Source organism: Betta splendens, chromosome 16, assembly GCF_900634795.4.
Source record: "Betta splendens chromosome 16, fBetSpl5.4, whole genome shotgun sequence".
Lineage (NCBI taxonomy): Eukaryota > Metazoa > Chordata > Actinopteri > Anabantiformes > Osphronemidae > Betta > Betta splendens.
This window is the reverse complement of record NC_040896.2, coordinates 19,946,844-19,969,582: the sequence shown is the minus strand read 5'-3', so window position 1 is coordinate 19,969,582 and position 22,739 is coordinate 19,946,844. Positions and strand designations below refer to the sequence as shown.

The 22,739-nt window shown below is 45.7% G+C and overlaps 1 protein-coding gene across 1 annotated transcript in view; it reads right to left on the bottom strand.

Moving 5' to 3' along the window:
• The window catches only part of me1 (malic enzyme 1, NADP(+)-dependent, cytosolic), a 35,824-nt gene extending 14,875 nt beyond the window's left edge, over positions 1 to 20,949 (bottom strand). The window contains exons 1-3 of the mRNA XM_029130117.3: positions 20,697 to 20,949; positions 7,429 to 7,562; positions 5,590 to 5,739 (exon numbers count right to left, since the gene is read on the bottom strand). Coding sequence (XP_028985950.1) covers positions 5,590 to 5,739; positions 7,429 to 7,562; positions 20,697 to 20,825 — 413 coding nt within the window. The 5' untranslated portion in view covers positions 20,826 to 20,949. The remainder of the gene's footprint in view (positions 1 to 5,589; positions 5,740 to 7,428; positions 7,563 to 20,696) is intronic.
• Positions 20,950 to 22,739: the final 1,790 nt, after the last annotated feature.

Sequence of the window (22,739 nt, the reverse complement as noted above, 5' to 3'; positions counted from 1 at the left end):
TGATACCTATTTTTATTGATACATGTTTAATAATATGCATTTGAAATTGTAAGATAAACTCTCTTTTATTTGAAAAGCTTATCGGGAAAAGCTCTCATTTAGTCTTTTAACTGTTCCAGAGCACGTGAGATGAACTCACACACACGCCGGTTTGATTTTTTCTTAGTTTAATTGTTGTGTTGATATTAAGAATATACAATTGTTTCTAATCTAAGCATCGTCTGCAGCAAACAGGGGTCAGAGGGGTCGGCCCGTGTGCGTGCGTTCTTATGGCCCTTTCCCATTAGGCAACATGCCAGGATAACAACATCTGGACAAACAAATACACTTTACCGGCTCATGAACTACTCCAATAAACAATGACTCACTGCTTTTGCTTAAATTCTAATTCAATCACATTTGTTAAATCCTAATCCTCCATTTTATACCCTGTACCTGAGAGATAAAAATGTAAAAATTTAGCAACTTTTTGAATGATTCCACTACTGCCTGTGCTGCAAGTGCAGATGGATATCTGTTTTCCGGCTCCAACTTTGACATGACAAGATTACTACTTACACTAGTCTGCGCCAAAGCCAAGTCGATAGATGACAAAGCTGTCAAACAAACAATCAGTTTTAGTGCTTTCCCCCTACAGCCATTAAGCAGATTGAGAAATAAGATGCAGATATAGACATTATATTATTTCTTCTTATCTTCATTACAGTTGTATGATCATAATAAAAGCACTGTACACTACATACAGTACAAGGTAAGACTCTTAGTTTAGATGGTGAACAACTGTCATGTGTTTATCAGTGGGGTGTGTCCCATGTCAAGCTGAGTAAGGCTGATCCAGTGGAAGTCTCTTAGTCATAATAAACTTCAAACTATCAACACTTTCACAAATGACACCACAAGATGTGCACTGTTGCCGTGGGTGGCTTAATGTTTCATTAGGCACCACTGGGGTAATGAGTAATGGACTCTGGGCTCCGGGTTTTGAGAGGAAAGCAAATCAATTTAAAAAATATTTTTAGAAACTTTTTTGGGCTATGACCATTTTAGTAACTAAAGTCATTCTCTGTCTGCCTCCCAGGGTAATTCAGCAAATCTAAATTACACTTAAAACTGAAGCTCAAAGTGCCATCTGGAAAAAACAGCAGTATGCTGAGTGAGGCAGACAGTTGGACTCAGTGGCTACGCTCAAACTGTCCAACTCCATCATCAACAGCTCTGCTCGAGGTTTACTGAAGGCAGCCAACGCGGTTAAAATATTCTGCATCTAATTACTGCCGGCTGACGTTTCACTCGGTCTGTTCAGAGCAACTTTGAACGGAATCAAAATGCCAGAGGTTGTTCATAACAACATGCCAATAATGCTAGAAGGTGTCGATTCCACTGAATCCCGGGAGAACAAGAGCTGGAGTCAAGACAGAGGCGCTTTCCCAGGCACCGTGCGGTTTGTGTGCATGCACCTCATCAGATGTGGGATTCAACAAAGATGGAGCCAGATTTAACACCTGGAGGGTTAGATCTTTTTTACCCATGTACAGTGTTCTCACGATGAAATCCATCCATCCATCCATCCATCCATCCATCCATCCATCCATCCATCCATCCATCCATCCATCCATCCATCCATCCATCCATCCATCCATCCATCCATCCATCCATCCATCCATCCATCCATCCATCCATCCATTTTCCAAGCCACTGAATCCCATATGCTGGGTCACGGGGGTGCTGGAGCCTGCTGGCTATGGGCGAGAGGCAGGGTACACCCTGGACGGGTCGCCAGTCCATCGCAGGGCAACACAGAGACAAACAACCATTCACACACACACTCACACCTACGGGCAATGGAGAGAGTCCAATCAACCTACTGCACATCTTTGGACTGTGGGAGGAAGCCGGAGAACCTGGAGAGAACCCACGCAAACACGGGGAGAACGTGCAAACTCCACACAAAAAGGCACCAGGGCCGCCTCCGGCAATCGAACCCAGAACCTTGCTGTGACGGTGCTACCCACCACACCACCGTGCCGCCCACGATAAAATGCTTATTGTGCTTTTCCACATGTGTATGGAGAGGTCGGGATTTTAGAAGAGGGAAGAGTCGAGACAGGAAAGCGGTTCATCCAAAGTTACTTCTTCTTTGCGAACCTGAATGAAGCTACTGGGAAGGAAATGACAGTGTCATGTTACAGAAATCCCACAGGACGAGCCGGTGCAGGGTGAGCAGGTGTGTAGCTGATGGGGAGACACATACACGGGCTTTTTAAGGGGGAATTCTCAAGCATCTGTTTTGGCTACGTCCCCATTAGCTCCGGTAAATTCTTAGGTGCTTGTTGGGTTAAGTACTGTTTAGGCTGGATGTTATAATAAACCCACCTCACCCATCCACCTTAGAACTCGAGTGGATAAAACCTTCTGTGAAGACGCCACAGACTCTTCAACAAACCGGGCCGAGTGTGACTCACTCAGAGCAACAGATAAACTCCGTGGGATGACCAGCAAGTCACAGTTTCCAGCGCGGCTCGTAAAATGTTGGCCAAAACTATGAGCCGTGGAGATGGTGAGAGGACAGCAGCCAAACAGCTCTGTCCCCTGTAATTTTGGCTGCTTGTGATGAAGAAATATATTGATGCACCGAAACCACATTAATAAAAGAAAACAAATCTTGAATAATTGAACAAAGTTTCCTTCTTGCGTCATACTGAAGCACACACTTCCCAGGCCTGACCTGCTAACTTGATCTAAAGACGAGGCTCATAACACTACATGTAGATTCCTTGGAAAATCGCCTGCTGTCGATTGCTTTAGTGGTGGATGTTCGCTTGATAACAACAACATAAACCATTTGCGTCCGGTATCTAAAACGTGTGAGTGATTTGTGGTCTCTCCCATCATGATACAAAGAGTCAAGTCCTGCTCTTCTGTCAGTCACGAGGGCAAACGCTCTCTCATCGTGGTTGAGAACTAGGAAAGGCTTTATTTTCGTCCTGGACACTCATCAGTCCAAATTAAGTGTTTTCTTTTCCACACAAACTGAGTGCTAGACTGTGTGTGGGCCCAAACGAGGACATGTCACAAATCCTTAAGGTCGGAACCATTCATCAGCCAGTACGAGACACCCTGAGCTGATGCCTCTCATTACGCCTGCAATTCAGCCTCACAAACACACAGCAGCCCCTGCAAACTTAAATTAGCTACACCCAAATTACACAACCAAGCTGATACTGAATTGGACATAAGGTATGATTTAATTCCTATGAACCTCACAAATACAGTACATTACAGCCTGGTACAGGCTGTGCTGCTAGTTGATATTAACAATGCACCATACGGGGCACGGTGACACTGGAGATGACTAAATACAACCTGTTATTGCAGAAGTTTCAATACAAAAGCATTTATCACAGCTGTCAACGTACTTTAAGCTGTCGGACAAAGCACACAACCTACATTTATGGCGAGAACAGAAACAAACTTTGTGATGAAGACAGACCAACTCTCTCTGCTTAAACACAGTGTCTGCTCATGAGCTCACAGACCAATAAAAGCCAGCATGTCGCTAATCCTCTGATGATGTGAATGTGTTCCTGTCTCTGCCCCTGCCCCGTCTGAAGATCAATGCAACAGCCATGTTTTGACACCTAATGGTGCTTGGCCTTTGGCCCAGTGTCAGCTTGTTTACCCTCCTTGAGGCAGATTAGTTGGTGAATTCCGGCAAGACAAGGAGAGGCTGCTGATTTCACACAGAAGCGTCTGTACCTGCGAGCCGGTGATTAGAGGCCTAATCTGCTGCTACGGTGGTCTCGTCAGAAGACACGCATGCACAACTCACACAGCCACACACACGCATGCAAAGTGGCACCAGCAATCCAGTACAGGCAGTTCTAGATAGAAGTGGTTAGTAAAATGCCATGAGTGCTCCACTGCATGGTTGTACTTACAGTAGAGATTAGCAGCTTTAAGCTCTAGTGTCAAAATGACAGCACGAAACAATACTAGTCAAATCCCAATCCCAAAATCATTTCACAGGGTTCCTTTGTGACCCATAATTATCTGTATTGCACTAAATATCTATTATTAAAACAAGCTCATGGTAGAGGCAAATGTAAAGGGATCAAGAAACCCAGTGGTTTTCCTCTTCAGGGGTCCATGAATCCTTATCCTTATATAAAGTATTTTGCCAAGGTTACTGGGACGCTGTCAGTTGGTTCGGACCAAAAAGGCCGACTGGTGCCTCAGAATGGATGAAGAAGTTGCAACCGGCGGGTTCTGTGAACTGACCCTCAGCGTGCTCTTCATAGAGACCCAATTCTTGGGGGCCTTTGGCAAAAGGTCTTGGCAAAACTGCGCTGCGAAACTAAGGGTGTGTCTAAAACGATTCCACCAACAGGCTCAACGCGAGGAGCAGGAAAACGTGCTAGGAATAGTTTCCACAGTTCTTCAGGGGAACGAGGAGCTGTGGGATAACAAAGTTGTGTGCATGGGAGAACTAGTGTTTCCAAGTATTTTGAACGTACCCAAGGTGAGCGTTAAAAATAAAACTACAGTAGTTGGACAGAACTGGAGTTTCACAGCTAATTAAACACATTTATGGTGGTAATACAAATAAATGATCAGAATGTTTCTCAGAATCTCTCTTCTCAGAAGCAGCTGAATTTCCACTTATTCTTGGGAGCCAGTAAGTACTTTCCAATAAGAGGACGGACAGGTTACATGTATCCCTGTGGTTCCTTACAGAACTTGGTGATGATTGAGCTTCTATTATTATTATTATTATTATTATTATTATTATTACCACCACCATGTACTGTACGGATGCAGGCTTCCCAGTATAGATAGGAACGAGTGGAGGCAGGTGCAGATCTACAAATGGTTGTGCATTACTAGGAACTGGTAATAGAACCAATAGAGGGTTGGCATGTGCTCAGTTTTATTTTAAAATGAACTAAATAAAGCCTCGGCTCAAATAAAGCTCTGTTCTTGAAAATGAGCGATATTTGGGCACAGGTGAATTTTGGTCAGCAATCCGTCCTCTTCTTCTGACAAATAATGTTCCAGTAGCTAATTTTGATCCAAAACACTACTCTTGTTTTATAGCTCTGAGAAAAATAACATCTAGGTATTGTTAAGTGATTTGTTCCGAGTCTGAGAGTAATTAAGTTGTTCTTCAAAAAGATGTGTTGGAGTAAACTGTAAACATTTCTATGTCTCGCAATGAAGATGGACAAAAAATCATGTTTAATTTAGCAAACGTGTTGAAATCGCTGCTTTAGTTCCTCCCCCGACTCACAATTGTCCGTGTTTACTTCAGCTGACAAATATTTACGTATAAAGTGACTGGGTGGGTTTTATGTGAACAGAGAGTTCCTTCAGTCTAGAGCAGAGGAAATATTGATACCAGAAGATGATACAATCAACGTAGTCGAAACCAAGTGCAGCGAGAGGAACAGGGACACAACTGATCACATGCTTCCATTATGTTTAACATCAGTGGGAAGCTGAAGTAAACCTTAATGCAATCCAGGCTTATTTGCCTGGAAATAAATAGTTTGCAGGACAACAGGCTGGAGACATCCTGTGAGCGTGACTCACCTCGGCCTCCTGAATATTAGGCCGTACTGCTGGCAGGCCAGGCCCACGGTCGGCGTGTAAATTATGGGCATGAACCGCTCGATGTCTGACGTCAGCACCCGGTAGAAGAGCTTCTCGCTGCGGTCCTGGAGCCCCATCAGGAACACGTATCTGGGACAATCAGAAAACAGCACAACACTGGTATCAACACACAGCTTCTCAAGAGGACAGAGACAAAATCATTCTACCTGTATCATAATTAGAGATGTTTTTTCTGTTTTTGTTAACAATGAATGGATACATTCAGACATATACAAAGAAATGATCAACACACGGTACTTGTTCTGACTGTTTGCTTTGCATACAGTATAACTCAAGTGAAGCAACACATGCCAGAAAAGGGCTCTATCTCTAATCAGATGGAGCCAAACACACAAGGTGCCACTTGTTGAGGGGATAAAAAGCGTACACGCCATAGGTTGGGTCACAGCGGCTGCACAAAGCACAGATGTGACGCCTGCAGTTAAGGAGAACGGCTCTAATATTGTTCAAGCCAATTAGCTTCAGTCACATGTAATTTAAAGGCTTTGCTTATGCCTCACGGTTGAAATCGCCGTCATCCATCCTGTCTGGTTTTTATATATAATACAGTACAAATCGGGAATAAAGGAAATACCCCGCTGTCTGGAAAAGCTGGGACTCATTCCATCAACAGTGACAGTAAAATAACATTTTCATTTTGTAGTGAGGCTATGTTGATGAACACGTCACTTTATATTTTTCTAAATGTCTGCTGTTTGCAAAGGAAATGCAACAGGTCCGTTTAAACTGAGGAGCTTTGTTCTAAGTTGTTCTAGTTGTTTACTGTAATCACATCCCCACATTAAACCCTTACACATCGCTGCAATGTGCTGTTGTTTGAGTTCATGCCGACACACATCGAGGAAGTTTCCTTTCCTCCGTTCGCGGCTGTAGAAGGCGTGAGTGGCGCCCACGCCCAGGAAACGGGCATATTTACAGTACACACTGCTTTGTGAAGCTGTTTCCATGCTGACTTACTGAGAGCAGCAGCTCCTTTAAAGTCAACCTGCTGCAGCAGCACAACCGTCCCTCTCATCTTAACCTGTTTCAGCTTGACTTATGTTACTGCTGTTAAGTGGATGCGAGGCTTCCTCTAAGCCTAAGTATTTTATATACTTCAGTATTTTTGCTGGCAAACATTCACGTCCCATGGTACCACACAGTCACAGCAGGCACTTCACTCACTCCATCATCTGACACCATAGAAACAACGTTTTTCTGCATTTTGCCAGTAACAACACAGGCTTTAGATAGCTGATTAAAATGGAATAGGACGTAATAAACATGTGAAGTTATGGTCGTATAAAACAAATGACAGGCTCTGGCGGTGAGCACCAAAGAAGGATGGAGAGTCGGGAACAGACTGTCTGTAAACAGAGAAGGTTTGAGCGATGGCAATGGCTTAATCCATGGGACCGAGGCCTGGAGCCAAAACATACAGACCCATCGTCAGTGACGCTGACGGCGCATGGGAATAGAACCGACAGCCTCATAATGACAGTTTACAGCTGATGCTGTCATGTTGATATGATGGGAAATAAGGCAAGAAGCTGATCCCGATGACCCTTTATTCTGCTTCAAGTGGAATAAGTGCCATCCAGCACTACAATTCAAAACTGGCTGTGACGTTCAAGACTAAATTAGGAATAGGAAATAGTGGGAAGATTTTAATCAGCATTCATCTCATCAGCTGGAGTTGGAAGAATTGTCTAGGTTTCTAAAGCTGATAAAGAGTAGGAGGTCGATATTGCACAAAGAGGTTTTGTGTGGCGGCCTCACCTGTCCAGGTCGTCCTTCTTCATGTCGTAGTTCTTGAGGACCCGGAGCAGCTGGACGTCCTGGCTGACGAAGCAGGGGGGCAGCAGGCCGTGAATCCCCAGCTGGAGCCGCTCCTCCAGGGAGAAGGCCATGCCCTACACACACACACACACACACACACACACACACACACACACACACACACACACACACACACACACACACACACACACACACACACACACACACAAATCTTTAGATACTGTATGTAAGATATTAGCATACTGTAGTGTGGACATTCAAGCCTGAGATGATTCATGCCCCTGGCAAATTCTTGTTGCTAAGTTGCTAAGTTAGTTTTATTCTGCCAGTTTTTTTACAGGAAATGGCACAGCTAAAATATATTAAGTTTCTGTTTCTGAGGCATCATTGGGGAAAAATGATTAATCATCTTTTATTTAGGAGACTGAAAGGTTTGGAGCCCAGCGCTAAAGATAAATGAGCAAAAATACCAGAGACATGCAATGAAGGCTTTCCTTTATTTACTGGGAAGCGATGGATAATGTGGAAAATGTGTAGAGATGAGTAGATGAGTAATCATTTTTCCTTGTACAGTAGATCATTTTATTATCTTTTGGGAGAAACCTGTGTCATTTTCAGACAACCCCCCTCCCATGAAAAACCTTGCTGGTTAATTGAAAGTAACTTCAAGTCAGGTGAGGTGACTCAGGTCAAAGCACACAAACACAATCTGCTTGTTGTCAGAGGAGCAGCTCGTTCTGCATCCTGGTGCAGCGGCCGCTTCAGCTCACGGACCACTGCATCGCTGGAGAATCACTGTCTCCGTTTCTGGATCGCATCCATGGATGCTTGGCCCAATCGCCACACTTTACAGCCTTTTCCAGGCCACCAGCACTTTCTGAGTATGTGCTTGTGTAAAACGCTTCTGAGGTTGCAGGAAATGTGCTCGATCACACTGTTTAAGGGTTGTTGAAACACATACAGCAGCAGAGATCAATGTCGGATGAATCATTAGTGCATCCACAGACATACTTCTGTTTATTACTACACTGCTCTTAATAAAATCTGTTGACTTACTATTTATTCTCCAAAAAAAACATTCAAAGAAATACACAAGTTAACACAAAACATCAGACGTCAAAATCTCATACAAATGTAAAAATAAAAATTGTCAAGTGGGCATGGGTTATTTCAGTCGCTGGAGTCTGTACTTAGCAGACCTCAAACACACAGAAGCAGCTCTCTATTACAACCCTCACAATTATCAAAAAGATATTTTTATAGTTTTTTTTTCTGAGTGCCAGATGCTCGCCTAAGACTGTGCGTTTGGAACGCCAGCTGTGCTCTACTGTCTGCCACAGCTGGCCATGAGGGACGCGCGGAGAAAAGATGAGTGTCTTAAAATACACGACGCCAAACCCAAGCTGCGAAAGCGAGATCCATGCCTCACGTTGCTCTTTTTTTTTGGAGATTCGCTACAGAGGTGCTGTGTTGCATTCTTACACAATCACAAGCTGTTATTTAGCATTATCAATGTCAAGGTAAAGAGCCCTTCAGGACCACAGGCACAGATTACCAGGTAAACGTGCTGAGCTCCACGTTGAGGGAAGTTTTGCAGGTATTGGGTCCAGCACCTATGCTACAGTAGTTTGTTTATAATGGATGCATATGCAGTTGTGTAGCATTAGAAAGAACTTACACCACAAAATATATTGTTGATCATAATTCTGACTATGTTCTACATGGTGGTTTTGATGCTCTCCTGAGTGTGTTTCACAATAGCAGTCAGATCAGTAAACCCAGATAGCTCATTCCTCAAAAATGAGAAGAGGGAACATCAGGGATGTTTTCCCTTTAGGTTCTCTTGCAATAATTCCAGAATTTCTGCTTCTTTCAAACCCATATCTTGCGACTCTGTCCTGTGGTCTTTACACCTGTTCATCATTGTACAGTATGACCTTCAATGAGCCAGACAAGCTGTGTTTGCACTGCTTGAATAGTTCATTCTCTTGAACAGTATCTCCATCATAAAGGTCATATTTACCCTTTATTGTGTATTTGTTTTTTTACGTTTTTCAAAACTTAAGTATAGTAATAAAAAGACAGGCCGACAGATCACACACATTCAGCACACTCACGTGCACACAAACCAAACCTATGTTTACTTGTGTGAATACAGGCTCTCAACTGTTGGACTGCTGTAAAGCCTGCTGTCGCTCCGCCTGCGAAGCCTAAACTGGGCTGGGCAGAATAAACCCTAGAAAGCTTCCACATGTCCCCGACCACATCTGAGGTGCCCGCACCCTGTGCCAACACATGTGACGCCCGCAACTGCATGTTCCAGAAGCCGTGGTGACTACCCAGACCTGTAATCTGCCCCGCTGGGCAGTGCCACCCCGTAACCTCGGGCCGGGGCCACGTCCAGCGCCGAGCGCCGTGCAGCGAGGAAACAGCTAATTAGTTCACCAGAAAGCCAAACGAGAGAGATGAAAGTGCAAGTTCATTCTGGAGCTGATAAAGGCTTTTCTGTGCTTCCCAGGGAGATCAAAGGGTGGGTCCGGTCCAACTTCACACCGTAAAGATTTACAGTAAGAAGCTAAACAGGCTGCGTGGGTGTGGGAGAGGGAAAACAGGGTTAAACAGCAGCATTTGGAAGAAGAACCACAGCAGGAATTTCCTTCATCAAATGTTTATCTAAAATGAGATCAAGTGTTAACAATGTTAGTGTTAAGAGGAATTACACACAGTATTTCCCTGTGACTGTGCACTGAACCTCCTATTTCATGTTTTACATTTTTAAAATGGTATCAAATTCGATTTTGCAAAAGGAAAAACAGGTTCTTGACCAGCCACGACTCAAACACCTTTGAAAGATGAGCATTCAGGGAACAGAGAACAGGATGAGGACAATAAAAGATCCTGTCTGTTTTCTGCAAAACAATACGTGTGGTGTGCTTCAGGCAGGTGAGGAGACCAGTTAGTGTCGGTGTGATGAGAGCAGCTCAGTAATCAGAAATAAATTAAAATGAATGCCCTACACCTTCTTATTTTTGACATAACACACCAATGTATTATACCCCAGTCTAACATAGCGATTGCAGTAATTCAAGGGTAAAATGTTAAGATTGTGGTTTTGATGTGTATAAAATGACAGAAGTCATTCTTTTTACTATTAAGAGCGCCCAAGTGATGCTGCTTGATGCAGAAATAAAACATACTGTCTGGTACCATTTGTATTTGCAGAGTAGTTGCATAGAAAGTGGCAGTAAAGCAAGCGGAAAGAATGAAGTTGTGCCTGCTCCGGCTTCGTGAGTCACTACAAGCCCCAAGAAGCGGTTTAGACGAGCTCCTTTGTGCTGACAAAGACCATTTGAACCAAAAACCCTGACAGGCCTTTCAACTTTCTGGGAAAACTTGAAAATGATGTAATTCCCCACAAAGACACGACTGATCCGGCGTCTCAGATACCCAGATAACACCCAACATGGGGGGGGGGGGGGGTCCTGCTCACAGCCAACCTACGCAGAGCCCGCTTCCAAATAAGAATCTGCGTCTGAGCCGCAGCTCCGGTGGAGGTGCCCTCTGCTCCAGGAGAAACAAGCCCCATTCAGAGAGGACTTAGCCTAACACGACAGGGAGGCTTTTCCCCATTGAGCCCCGACTCGGCCACAGTCACAGATCAGACAGTGGGACAAAAGGCCCGCAGGCCTTCGGCATAGAGAGGGCTCGGATGTTTGGCACCAAGACGCGGGCCTGGCAGAGACGTGTGTGGCCTCAAACACTCCTCTATTCAACGCTCTGTGGGGGAGGGAGCACTTTCTTTTCATTGGAGGCGGCCCTCCTGTGTCATGTGTTCGAATCAGCATTGTGTGTGTAAATACAGGAGGCATTTAAGATCATGTTCCAGAGGTTGGAACATGCCAGGTCCTTCACTATGAGAGGAACTAGAGGAGTCTGTACTGTAAACTACAAACATCTGACTCCTGGACGCTCTGTCTGAGTTCTAGGAACACACCTTTATTTTTAGGCACTGCGTGTTAAGTTCACACTGGTTTTAACAGCTGGCGATGTCGCAGCTCCCCAGACCAGCAACCTCTCCACAGCTGGCCAAACAGGGAGCGCAGCCGTGCCGGGTCCGGTTCCATCTGGCTCACGCCAGCATCCCTGCCACGTCTTCTCCCACGGCGTGAAAGAAGCTTCTAGAAACTCAGCAAACAGGAGCGTCCGCCTGAATGACGTGACCCGGTGTAATCAACAAGAGGAATAAAAAGCAGAGCCAGGAAAAGAAACCAGTAATAATATGAGGATTTGAACTTGGCATGACAATAGGGAGGTTTCTGGCCTCGGGGGGTTCAGACACACAGGCATGTTTTCCTTGACTGCGATACAGACATGCAAAGTAAACAGAAGCCCAAGGATGAGGGTCAACACATGCTGAACGAGGACCCGCTGTCATGAGAAGCCTCCTGATGCTGCAGGGAAGAGTCACAACACACCAACACAATGTGTACAGGAGACACAATGCCAAACTAATAATGGTAATGCACATCTAAATGAAGCCTTCCTGTCCCTATAATAGTGAGCACTGGTATAAACACACAGCATCAGGGCGCAGGAGACGGCCCACGCTCCACGACGTCCAGGCCGTCCAGCAGCTCGGCCTAGCGGCCTCTTGTTTGATCAGCACAGGCATGCGTGTCTAGACACTGTGAAAACAGCCAGTGAGGGTAAGAGGGTGGATCGCCCAGTGGAATGACAGGTTCATCCCCCAGTTATCACAGCGAGGATTACAGGATGGAGTCCAAAGACGGAGGGAGTGAGAGGTGACAAAGACAAAGGGAAGAGCGGTAAGAAAGAAGGGGAGGCGAACTGGTCCGGCCAGCGTCTGTCTGGTGGGGCGGCTGGATCCACTGGTTTGAAACGTGCCAGAGCCGGCTGACCAGTTTTGTTACATAACAGCGAAACCACCGTCAGTTCGAGCTCAGCCTTTCTCCGGCTCTGCCACGTAGCGAGAGACGCAGAACTCTGGTCTGAGCCGGGAGCAGGGGAACCACATGAAGCTGCACTGGATCATTTGGCAAATGATACCTGTTCACCACTAGTGATCATGGAAGAGGGAGAGTGGTGATTCTACAGTAAAAATACATATGAATGATAATATTTCATAGTATTTGTTGAGTGACATTTGGGACTGTAAAGTGTTTCACAAACTGATGGGCTAAAAACAAAGTCTCTGCCCTGAAGGTGGGACTAAAGTAGCTGCTGGACCTCTGCAGTTCACCTTGTAGGGTTTCTTCCACAGCTGATGAACCTCCCTTAGCGACGCCTCTTCTCATGTGTCCTTTTACATCCTACATTAGCAGCGGGGTGTGTGTTGGAGGGCTGATAAAGAGGGAAGACTGGGAGAGCGGGGGAGCAGAGGGGAAAATGAATGCGTTCATTCAAGCTCTGCATCTCAGCTGCAAAACATACAGCAGCTATGAATGGAGGCACTGGACTGGTTCGTGTCCAACACAAATAGAGACCCTCATACTCCAACTACTGACCCATGGATTCAACTCTCTCCAGTTTCCCGAGAAATATTTGTCCTCCTCACCTATAAATTATCTCTAGCATCGTAGCATTTTTTGGGTGGTTCATTTGGAACCACTTAAAAGACTCAAGAGTGCAGCTCGGTGCACGGCTGCCATCAGTCAACTCATGCACTGAATGATGGGCTATCTCTCGTGCGTCTGGAGGCAGCGGTGGGTTGTGCTGTGCATCCATATCTTTTTAAAAAGCAACATATGAGGACTGTTTGCACCAGCAATCAGGTGGAATGTGAACATGAAACCAAGTAACAGAATAAGTTACCTAGTTTTGTCAGAGTAAGTTTCACTCACCATCATCCTTTATTATCAATTTTCAACCTGACCTCAACCTCAACCTTATCGTTTGACAAAGTGGTTGTGTCATTTTTACAGAGGCAGCCTTGAGGACCACTAGGTGTTTCCTCTCACTGAAACACAGTGAAGGCTTCCTTAAATGGCCTCGACTGTATGCTGTGAAGGAGGAAGGCCTCTATTAATGGGCTTTTTCATTTAGGTGTAGTACTGGCAAATGGAAAACCATGCACAGTCCATGTAAATCCATTTCTACGTAGTGGTAATTCTTCAAGACTAGACGTACGGTACAGTCCGCATTTAGTTTACAGTATACTGATGTAATGTTATTACATGTGGCAATCATTATACTAAAGGGATTTATTATGAATATTTGGCTCCTACATTTTTCAAGTTGCAATATTGCTATTTCTGGATAAGTGACCCTTTGAGTTTAGAAATATGAGAAAACATAACAAGAAATCTCTGGTTGTATTTAACTCCTAAAGAGTCCGATAACAAGAGACAAGCGATGAGAGCTGCTGTGTAGTTCTGTTGAAGCCGGGACTGGAGAGGCTGGCATTTTGTGGTTTGTGTTTCACACTGAAGTGAAGCAACCGCTGGAAAGGAGTGTAAAAAACGAAAGCTGTGTTGTGTTGTGTTGTGTTGTATTGTGTTGTGTGTGGATCATGGTCTGATGGTATCAGTCTGACTCAGAGTAGAAAAACATCCCAGCTGAGGCAGGAGCATGAACTGGCTCCATGTGTCAGCTTTGAAACTGAAAAAATGTTCCTCAGGAAGTAAAACACTGGAGGATGGGAGTTTTACCCTACAGTACGTATTTGTACATACTGTACACATGTACTGCGTTTAACCTTCATGACAACGTCTTTACTGTGCAGTCCTTGAGCTAAATCCAGTGCTGGGTTTAACCCACACGTTCATACAGTACAGTAAACCAGCTGTGTCACAGTAGTTCAGCTTGGTGTCCATGTGCAGCACAGAGCCTGAACATCAACTCAAACACACAAACATACTACACAAACTGTACAAACGCTCCAGGAACTGGATCTAGTTTAACAAATATTTGTCTCCAGGATGAATATCAGCTAAATGACTTCCTGTGCTCATGTCGGTTCTCGCCCTTTTTAATGTCTAGCGCAGAAAACCAAATCCTACGTTTCCCCCGAACGCCTCCCGTCTGGTTCCTGCTGTGTAGCCTTCCTCTTCCCCAGAAAAGCTACACATCGGATCCCATCTCTCTCCTCTCAGGATCCTCCGGTGTGACTGAGCCGCTCCCAACGAATGCCTCTCTACAAATGTGCCGTGGAGGACCTGCATGTGCACCTCATTCCTAAGTTTGCTCATTAGCAGGCCGAGCTCTATCAAACTTAGTTCAAACAGTGTTTTCTCTGTCAACATTAGCTGAAAAAAACATGTGGACAACAAAACGAGGACTAAAATGAGGCTGTGAGTGGATCTATTTCAAGCTTTACTTTATATTTTTATTTTAATTTGTTTGGTTAAAATGATTAAGAGATATTTTAGTTGTCTAGATTAGCATTTTTAATCTAAATCTGCCATTAGTGAGACGACTTTGCCTTTAATCTGATTATATTAGAGACCGAAAGATCCAGCGCTGACCAGAAAGGGCTAATTCAGTTCCTCCTCCAGACCTAATCTCCTGCTCAGGGATCTTTTAAATCAAGGTGTCAGCCTGTGAATGTTGAGACACGCTTGTTGCTCAAGCAGCCTTGAAAACAGAGCCTCTGTTGACTCAGGGAGGGCAGCCTTGAGCGGGTGGAGGCAGTGGACATGTAGGGCTCTTCAAACGCACCTAATACCCTTGAGGCAGCCTTTTCATGTTGTCCAGTCCAGGTCCCCCAGGAGCCAGAGTGTTGCTGGAAAAAGCCTCCAAAGACGCTGGCAACCCTGAGAAGCGCTGAGTCCGAGTATTTACTCTTGGCTCAGTGCGTTGAGTTCAAGTGACTGACTGCACAGGTGTTTGTGGCTCTCTGCTGATGAAGACCTGTTTGTAACTCTGGAGCAACAGCTAAGAAAGCTGAGTCATGCTGACAGAGTCCATTGACAAGGAACTTAAATGGAAAACCCAATATATAACTGACACAGTGATGCGTTTATCGTCTGAACTCACTTAATACCACAGGAAACCCACTGTAAATGTCTTTGTGGTGGAGCCACTGCGTAGTCAGTCAACAAGAGTATTTCACCATCAGCGAGTAAATGAATGTTGTACCAACATGTTACAGTGCGGTAACGTCCTCTCTTACCACCATGGCTGCAGTTATCAATCGTCATCAATAATTACCAAAAAGTCAATGTGTGGAGCCCCACTGTGACATGTCGTCCTCTGGCCACTGCCATGTCCACAGACAACAGAGCAACTCTGACGCGGCAGCTTAGTTTCCTTAGAATGCAAGGAGACTACATCATCTCAGCTCCTCTGGACGCACTGCACTCATGCAGTTCCCCTTTCAGTGTAGAATGCCGAAACAAGATACTACCATTAAGTTCTTCCTGCATGTTGCGTGCACTCTAATATAACAGACAAAAGCTGCATTGAGGACAAGAGGAGGCCAAAAAAGATGCTCGAGATGAGCCTCATAGCAAGGTGATGAGGCTCCCACTGTCTCCCTCCCTCCCTCCGTCTGGGGCGAGCTAATGGCTCCTCCGTTGTCCTCACATGAATGAGGACGAAAACAAAAAGGTGAGCTGTGGAGGTAGAGCTACTCAAATGGACCTGAATAAACAGAGCGTCAGAAGTGTGTGTGTGTGTGTGTGTGTGTGTGTGTGTGTGTGTGTGTGTGTGTGTGTGTGTGTGTGTGTGTGTGTGTGTGTGTGTGTGTGTGTGTGTGTGTGTGTGTGTGTGTGTGTGACAGCCTGATCGTCTTACACTGTTTATTTGAGCCAACCCTGAAGACAACACGCCAGTGTGTGTAAATCAGCAATGAGGCCGCGCACTGGAGGGGAACGAGGCAGAGGAGCACTTTCTGTCTGGCTGCTCCACTCCAGTCCATCAGAGGAATGTCTGGACACCCGCAACGCGTGCGGTCAGGCTGACACACCTGGCCACACCTGGGCCCTGCCGCCACACACACAGCCAGCACACACGGCGCGTCGCCGTCCATCTAATGAGGGAAGCCAAGAGCGCAGCTGCTCTGTGCGAGGCCTGGACAGAGTCTTCACTGCTCACTTAAACAAAGGCTTGAAATCTGACTGGCAGCGTCTTGAGAGTTCAGCCCCCACGCAATCAGCATCCACCTCTGAACAGCCGCATGAAACAGCCCCACAGGCCGCAGCTTCCGCTTGGTTTCGTACCACACGTTGTACTGTACATGCTGTGATGCACTGCCAGCAAGCGTTTAGCTTAGCACAGTGCAGAGAACAACTCTTTGTCTCTACTTCCTTCTTCTGTCAACAGTCATTATCTGTCATTAACTGAGCTAAATGCTTATATTATTATTCTAAAGTGCCGAAAGAGGCAAAACTAACATGCTGATGTTTAGCATCTGGGAGTCATTTTGTGCCTCACATAATGACTTATTGTCCTCATTAGTGCCAACGGTTCCAGTCTATGAGGATTTAATTTGTCTTAGGCTTAACGTGGTTGAATGCCCGATCACCGTCGTAAGGATTTCCCCTTCAGTTGTGAAATGTTGACTGTGTGAAGGATACGGGCCAAATATCTAAGACACTGATAAATATAGAAAGATTAGCGAGGTCCATGGGAACCTGGGTTAGGAGAACAAACACAGCGCTGCTGAAATGCTTCGCGGGGGGACAGTGTTGGCACAGAGCTGAGTTCTGAGAAAAAAAACACTGAACACTCGTCAGACTGGCCTTGGAATCGAACCTCTGGACTGGTCAGTGCCAGGCATCGATTTCCTCACGTCATGTGAGACAGAAACAAAAAGGTTACCGAATGTTAGCGTCTCCATGGTAACCACACAGACAGACTTCCACAGGCCTATTTGTTGCCGTTTGTTTATTTGGTCTCGGTTAAATAAAAAAATGCAGCGTCTAAAGCCAAACCAGAGTAACGCTAACTCGCGACTCTAATGTCTTCCAGTTGCTACGGAGGGTTATCAGAAGAGACGGCGTTCAGCATACCGGCACGTCCTCAGCGGCCAATCAGCCGCAGTGTTCCCCAGCGCTCCCCAACAACAGACTCAGTGAGACGGCCCATCAGACGAAACACTAAAATTAAGTAAGTCACATGTGCAGCCTGTGGTTATTAATGAGGCGTTCACTTGCAGCGCTGTCTGAACACAAGCTCACAATTTATTCAGACTCCATTAATGCATAATATTAAAATGCATATATTATAAATGGCAGTAAACAACAAACAGGAACGAGTTAGTGTCTATTAGAAAATCACCTCCACACACTGCCAGCACAGTCCACAGCTCCCTGACCGGGTGCTTTTAGGAGGGCTGTTGTTGTTGTTGTTGTTGTTTTTCAAGGCTGCAGCAGACGAAACCACCGAGCGCCGGGATTCACACAGATCCCTCATTAACGTATGATCAAGCAGCCGGGACAGAGGCGGCCTGTGGAGCCCGGCCACAGAGACCCCTTTTACGCCCCTCTTCTCTTTATCGCACCGCGGGCTCACACGCAGCACCTACAATATCCGCTTGCACCTCTGGGGGGCGAGGGGGCAGCGCGAGCCGAGGGCTGAGGCCAAGCCGTGCGAGGAAAACCGAGGCCCGTGGACGTGAGGACAGGCGGCCCTCAGCGCCGCGGCCCTCAGCATCAATTAGCAGGTTGTGCTGTGAGCGGCTCCTGTTCGGAGGCGAAGTGGGCCAGCCGACGGAGGTAAACACACCTGATCCCCAGGGCCGGCAGAAATCAAGAGCAGGGCGACAATATGCCACTGCCTGAGCCACAGAAGCAGGCCTGTGCCAGGCCACTAACACGCTTGAACAGTCATTTCCTACCTTCGCCTGCAATTTCCTCGCGGCGGTTCATGCTGACAGTGCACGCTTCACCTGGCTACATAAGAAACCTTTTTACTGAGCGGACCCAGCTGATGCGACGATCGTCAATGTACGTTTTCATGATCACATAAAAGCATTTTATACATTTGTTGTAAAGAAGGTACTTTCTTTATATAGTTCTTGTTTTTGGGTAATTAATCTTATTAAACCCTGGTTTTCATAACCGTGAAAAAATATAACAGCACTGTAACTGTGAGCTCATTTAGAACGACCGACTTTAAAGCCTCCTCGTGAAGACAAGATCAAAGAGCTGTGGCTCTGAAACAGCTCAGCACATCTCCAGCCAACCCATATAAGAGACCTGGTGTTAAAACGTGGAATAAAAATAATCCTGATTTACTGTGTCACATATGGCACAGACACAAAACACAATGAAACATCCCAAACTGTGGACGACTGCCGCATGAATTTAGGTCAACTGCAGGCCTCTTTAAAAGCCCCCTTGTAAACTCTGCTAATTCAGGGCCCCAAGGTGTAAACTGAGATGTAAACAGTTAACTGTTCCAGGTCCAAATGCTGAAGCTTCGGGTCTCAAGAAGTCAAGCAACAGAGGTTAAACTGTTTCAAATTAGTGAGGGGCTACAAGCCCTGCCCCCCCCCCCAGCATTCACTCCACCTGGTGTTAAGGCTCTCATAGACAGAGGTCAATATTTGGACTGAATCATTTGACTGACAGGTGTCAGAGAACATAAGTCATGCTTGGCTAGACCTTAATTTGCTATTTTTACTGAGGTTCCAAATCACTTTCTGTCAACCATGACGCAGCATAAGAAGGTGCTTTCATGAATGTTGCGACAGTCAGGTGACTGACCCGAGATCATCCACACCTTGACATGACATCCAGACTGTAATAACACAAAGGCTGCCACCATTTGTTGCTATAAGACCTCACTCACCTCCACCACTCCTCACCTCAGCCTACCACACATGCTGATGTGCAATAGCGTCTGAAGCGGAGTCATTAACTTGCTCAACAAACATGTCTTTGTGAAGCCATGGCCACGCCAGCCCTCACCCCACACAGTGGCCTGGTTGAACTCCACTGTCCCACTTATCAGCTCAGACCACCCAGGCTGGAAGCTCCGCATGCTGCAGTGAACTGGCTGTGAGTGCTATCAGACTGGAACAGCTTTCACCTTCAAACGCGCAGTGGTCAGATGCCGAGCGTCCTGGAACATCTTATTTTGGATACAGCGCCTTGGAATTTGTAGCAAAACAAACCAGACTCGCTTCAGGATTAGATAAAGAGGCCAATGGGGAAATGAAACGGGCATAAATCAGCCCAGAGGTTTAAACAAAGTGAGTACACATGTTCAACGATTAGTGCGACTGTGAAAAGGAGCCGTCAGGTTACACTCTCATTTCTAACAGGAGTGACCCTGAATGCAGCCATGGTTTTGTTGGTCAGTCAGCACCATGGACAGAGATCCATCCCGTCACCGCTGACTGACCTCTGGGGCCCCGTCCCACCACACAAACCAGGAGAAAACACTGGAAAAGCTCAAAGGCTGCCAGCAGCTGTTTTGTGAAGGATGCGTTTAAAGCATAGGAGGGAAAATGCATGAGAACGCCCCACAATTACAACATGCAAAGTCCTAATCGTACCTCATGATGTGGGGGAACCTACTCAGCACTATTTTTTGTATGATTACGCAACGTCCGGCACTGTTCCTCATTTTCACATAAGTCATGAAGGACAAGAAAAAATTTACTGCTAAGTTTTACTATTTCACCCAATATCAGCTGGGAACTCGCAGTAACCTCACAGCAGTTTACCACAATATGCTGACTCATGCTGTGAAGAGAAGACGGGCTTCAGTCGTCATTCAACCTTGTTAATGCACAGCTACATCCCAAAATAAACAAAACGTGACGGAGCAGTAACGACAACAGCCCCCCGCTGTGTGACAGCAGCATTTGGGCACTTTAACTCTAAATATAACCTCATCTAAAGCTGACACCTAAACAGCCCAGATAGTGCTGCGTTCACTTACTCCTCGGAATGTCCGAAAATGCGCACAGCGATAGGAAAAACTTAAAAAAAATTTAACTTCTAGTATTTCATTCATTTATATCTTATTTGCATTTAATATATGTGTGATAACAGCGGTTATTGTGTTCAGTAATCGAAATAAATCCGTGAATGTGTCGCTTTTTTGTTTGTTAATAAAATGAATAGTAATCACTGTTCCCACCAAAAACCCAGCGTGTCATTAGGGACAACATTAAACACAATTCCAATCTTGACTTTACAGCCTACTTAGGTTGGCTTGATTTGCGTTTGTAATTTCCCACGGCGCCTGAAGGCAGCGGCTAGCTTGTAAACCTCGTCCTTACAAACAAACTGTCTCGCGCCGAGGTGTCGTCCACCGCGCGTCTCTACGCTCACCTTGTTCAGGTGGGGGTTTCGGGTCACATCGTAGCCCCGCTTCTTTGTGTAAACGAAGGTTCGTCTCTTGTCTTCGGACTTGTGCATCTCTGTTCCCACCGACTCCCGTCTGACCAGGCCGTTTGCCATGTTGTTGCTTCTTTAAATAGAGCGACGCCGGTGAACTGTTGTGAAAGCAACAAGTGGACGCGCAGGTCAAAGCGCAGAGCTCGGCTCGCACTGTGTCCGCGGCTTAAGAACGGCGCGTGTCGCTTTGAGATGACACCCACTCATTTGCTCCCAATACTGAAGGTGAGAGCAAAGTCCCTCTGGGCGATGACACCTGACAGCAGGTGCACGACACACGCGAAATAAGCCCCGTCACTCAGTCTACTTTTATTCTGAAATATTCTAGAGGTTGTTCATTTGAAATGATGTAATTTCAAATAAATACGTCTGAGCTTTTATTTCGTGGATTCAGAATTTTACAGGAACTATAAAAAGAGAAATGTAGTAAATAATAATGTAAACTGATTTGTATAGAGCTCATGTGCACCCATATCTACAAGCCACTAAATTTAAAGCACAGGAGTCATAACAGTAGCCATAACAGTAACAATTGGCGTCACAGTGAGATAGAGAAAATCCTTATATTCTCTATAAATGTGTTAATGAACATATTTGTGTTAATGAACATTTTTCTACACTTGCATCTGTCTTGGAGGCATAACTTGTGTGTGTGAGCAGTGTGACAGGAGTGAGGATATTTGAAGCCAAGGTCAGCCTTCAAGATACACGGTTATATCAGGAGAGTTATGCAACATCAGTCAGGCAGCGAGTTGGACAATCAGGAAAAGTGAGTCTCTCTGAGAGTGGGAGAAAGGTCATCCCAACCTCAGACCATACACCTCGCGGCGATGGGGTGACTGCTGCGGAGTCACAGCATTCCTGCCAGGAAAACGTCCGACCGGTCCCTTTGCAGTCTTAGCTTTTCATGCCTCTGCTCACTAGCGAGGGATGCTGTCCACATGCGTGAACCCTGAGCAGGACTGAAGTCTGACTTTAATCTCAGATTGTGCTCATGAACAGGAGCAGAGCGGCTGAGAGAGCGGCTGAGAGACCAGTGGCCTCTGACGATTATTCCAGAACCAAGGTCACACATACCTGAGGAAATGTTGACAGACTTGGGCCAGAGATGGTGAGGTCACGTTTGAGCCAACAGGCCTGTCCTGATGTGCTTGTTTACATGCTTCCAGTGTGTGTTTGAAAGGCTAATCTGAATGTCAACATCTGAGTCTGTATCAGAGGCTGGAAGTCGTTTTTAAGGTTTAGGCATGATGCCAGCTGGCAAAGAGTATGAGGAATGTCTGATATTTGGGATTCTCCAAAACCCATTAACAGTGAACACAGACGCTGTCTAAGAACGCGTTCTTAGACTGACTCATTATATTAACCAATGCTGGAGAATATATTAGAAGAAATTATCAATATGCATTTGAATTCTGGTTTCTGAGCGCTCACGGAGCAGGAACCTGGAAGGTTTAAGGTTTTAGGTTTTATCTCTGTTCCTGGTTAGACAGACAAGGCTGTGATCCTGGATTTAGCAGGCAGCGAGTTGTCGGTAAAGTCAACCTTGAACAGGGAAGATATCCTGATGGCCAACAGCTTCACCATAGAGCTGAGAGGCTCGGCAGATGATGAAAGGGGAAATAAAACAGCTGTTAGCAGCGACGTAGGAGCCTCCAGGCGCATGAACAGAGTAATTAGTGATTAGAAATGTGCTTACATACAGGTTTCCTTTGATCTATTTTCCATTGTCGCCTCTCTTCAGGTCACACACACACACACTGATGATCTGCATCATACATTGTGGTGCGTTTTTCTCGTCTGTGTTTTGACTGTTGTTTATCCCTGTGGGGCTTTTCTGGTCAGGAAGAGGTGGAGGCGGCAGACAAATACAATTACTGACAATCAAATCAGTCTCAAACACATGGTTTTGTCTCTTAGCTGCGTCTATTCTGCTGCATACTGACAGAAACACCTGGCCGCGTTTCCTGCACTGCG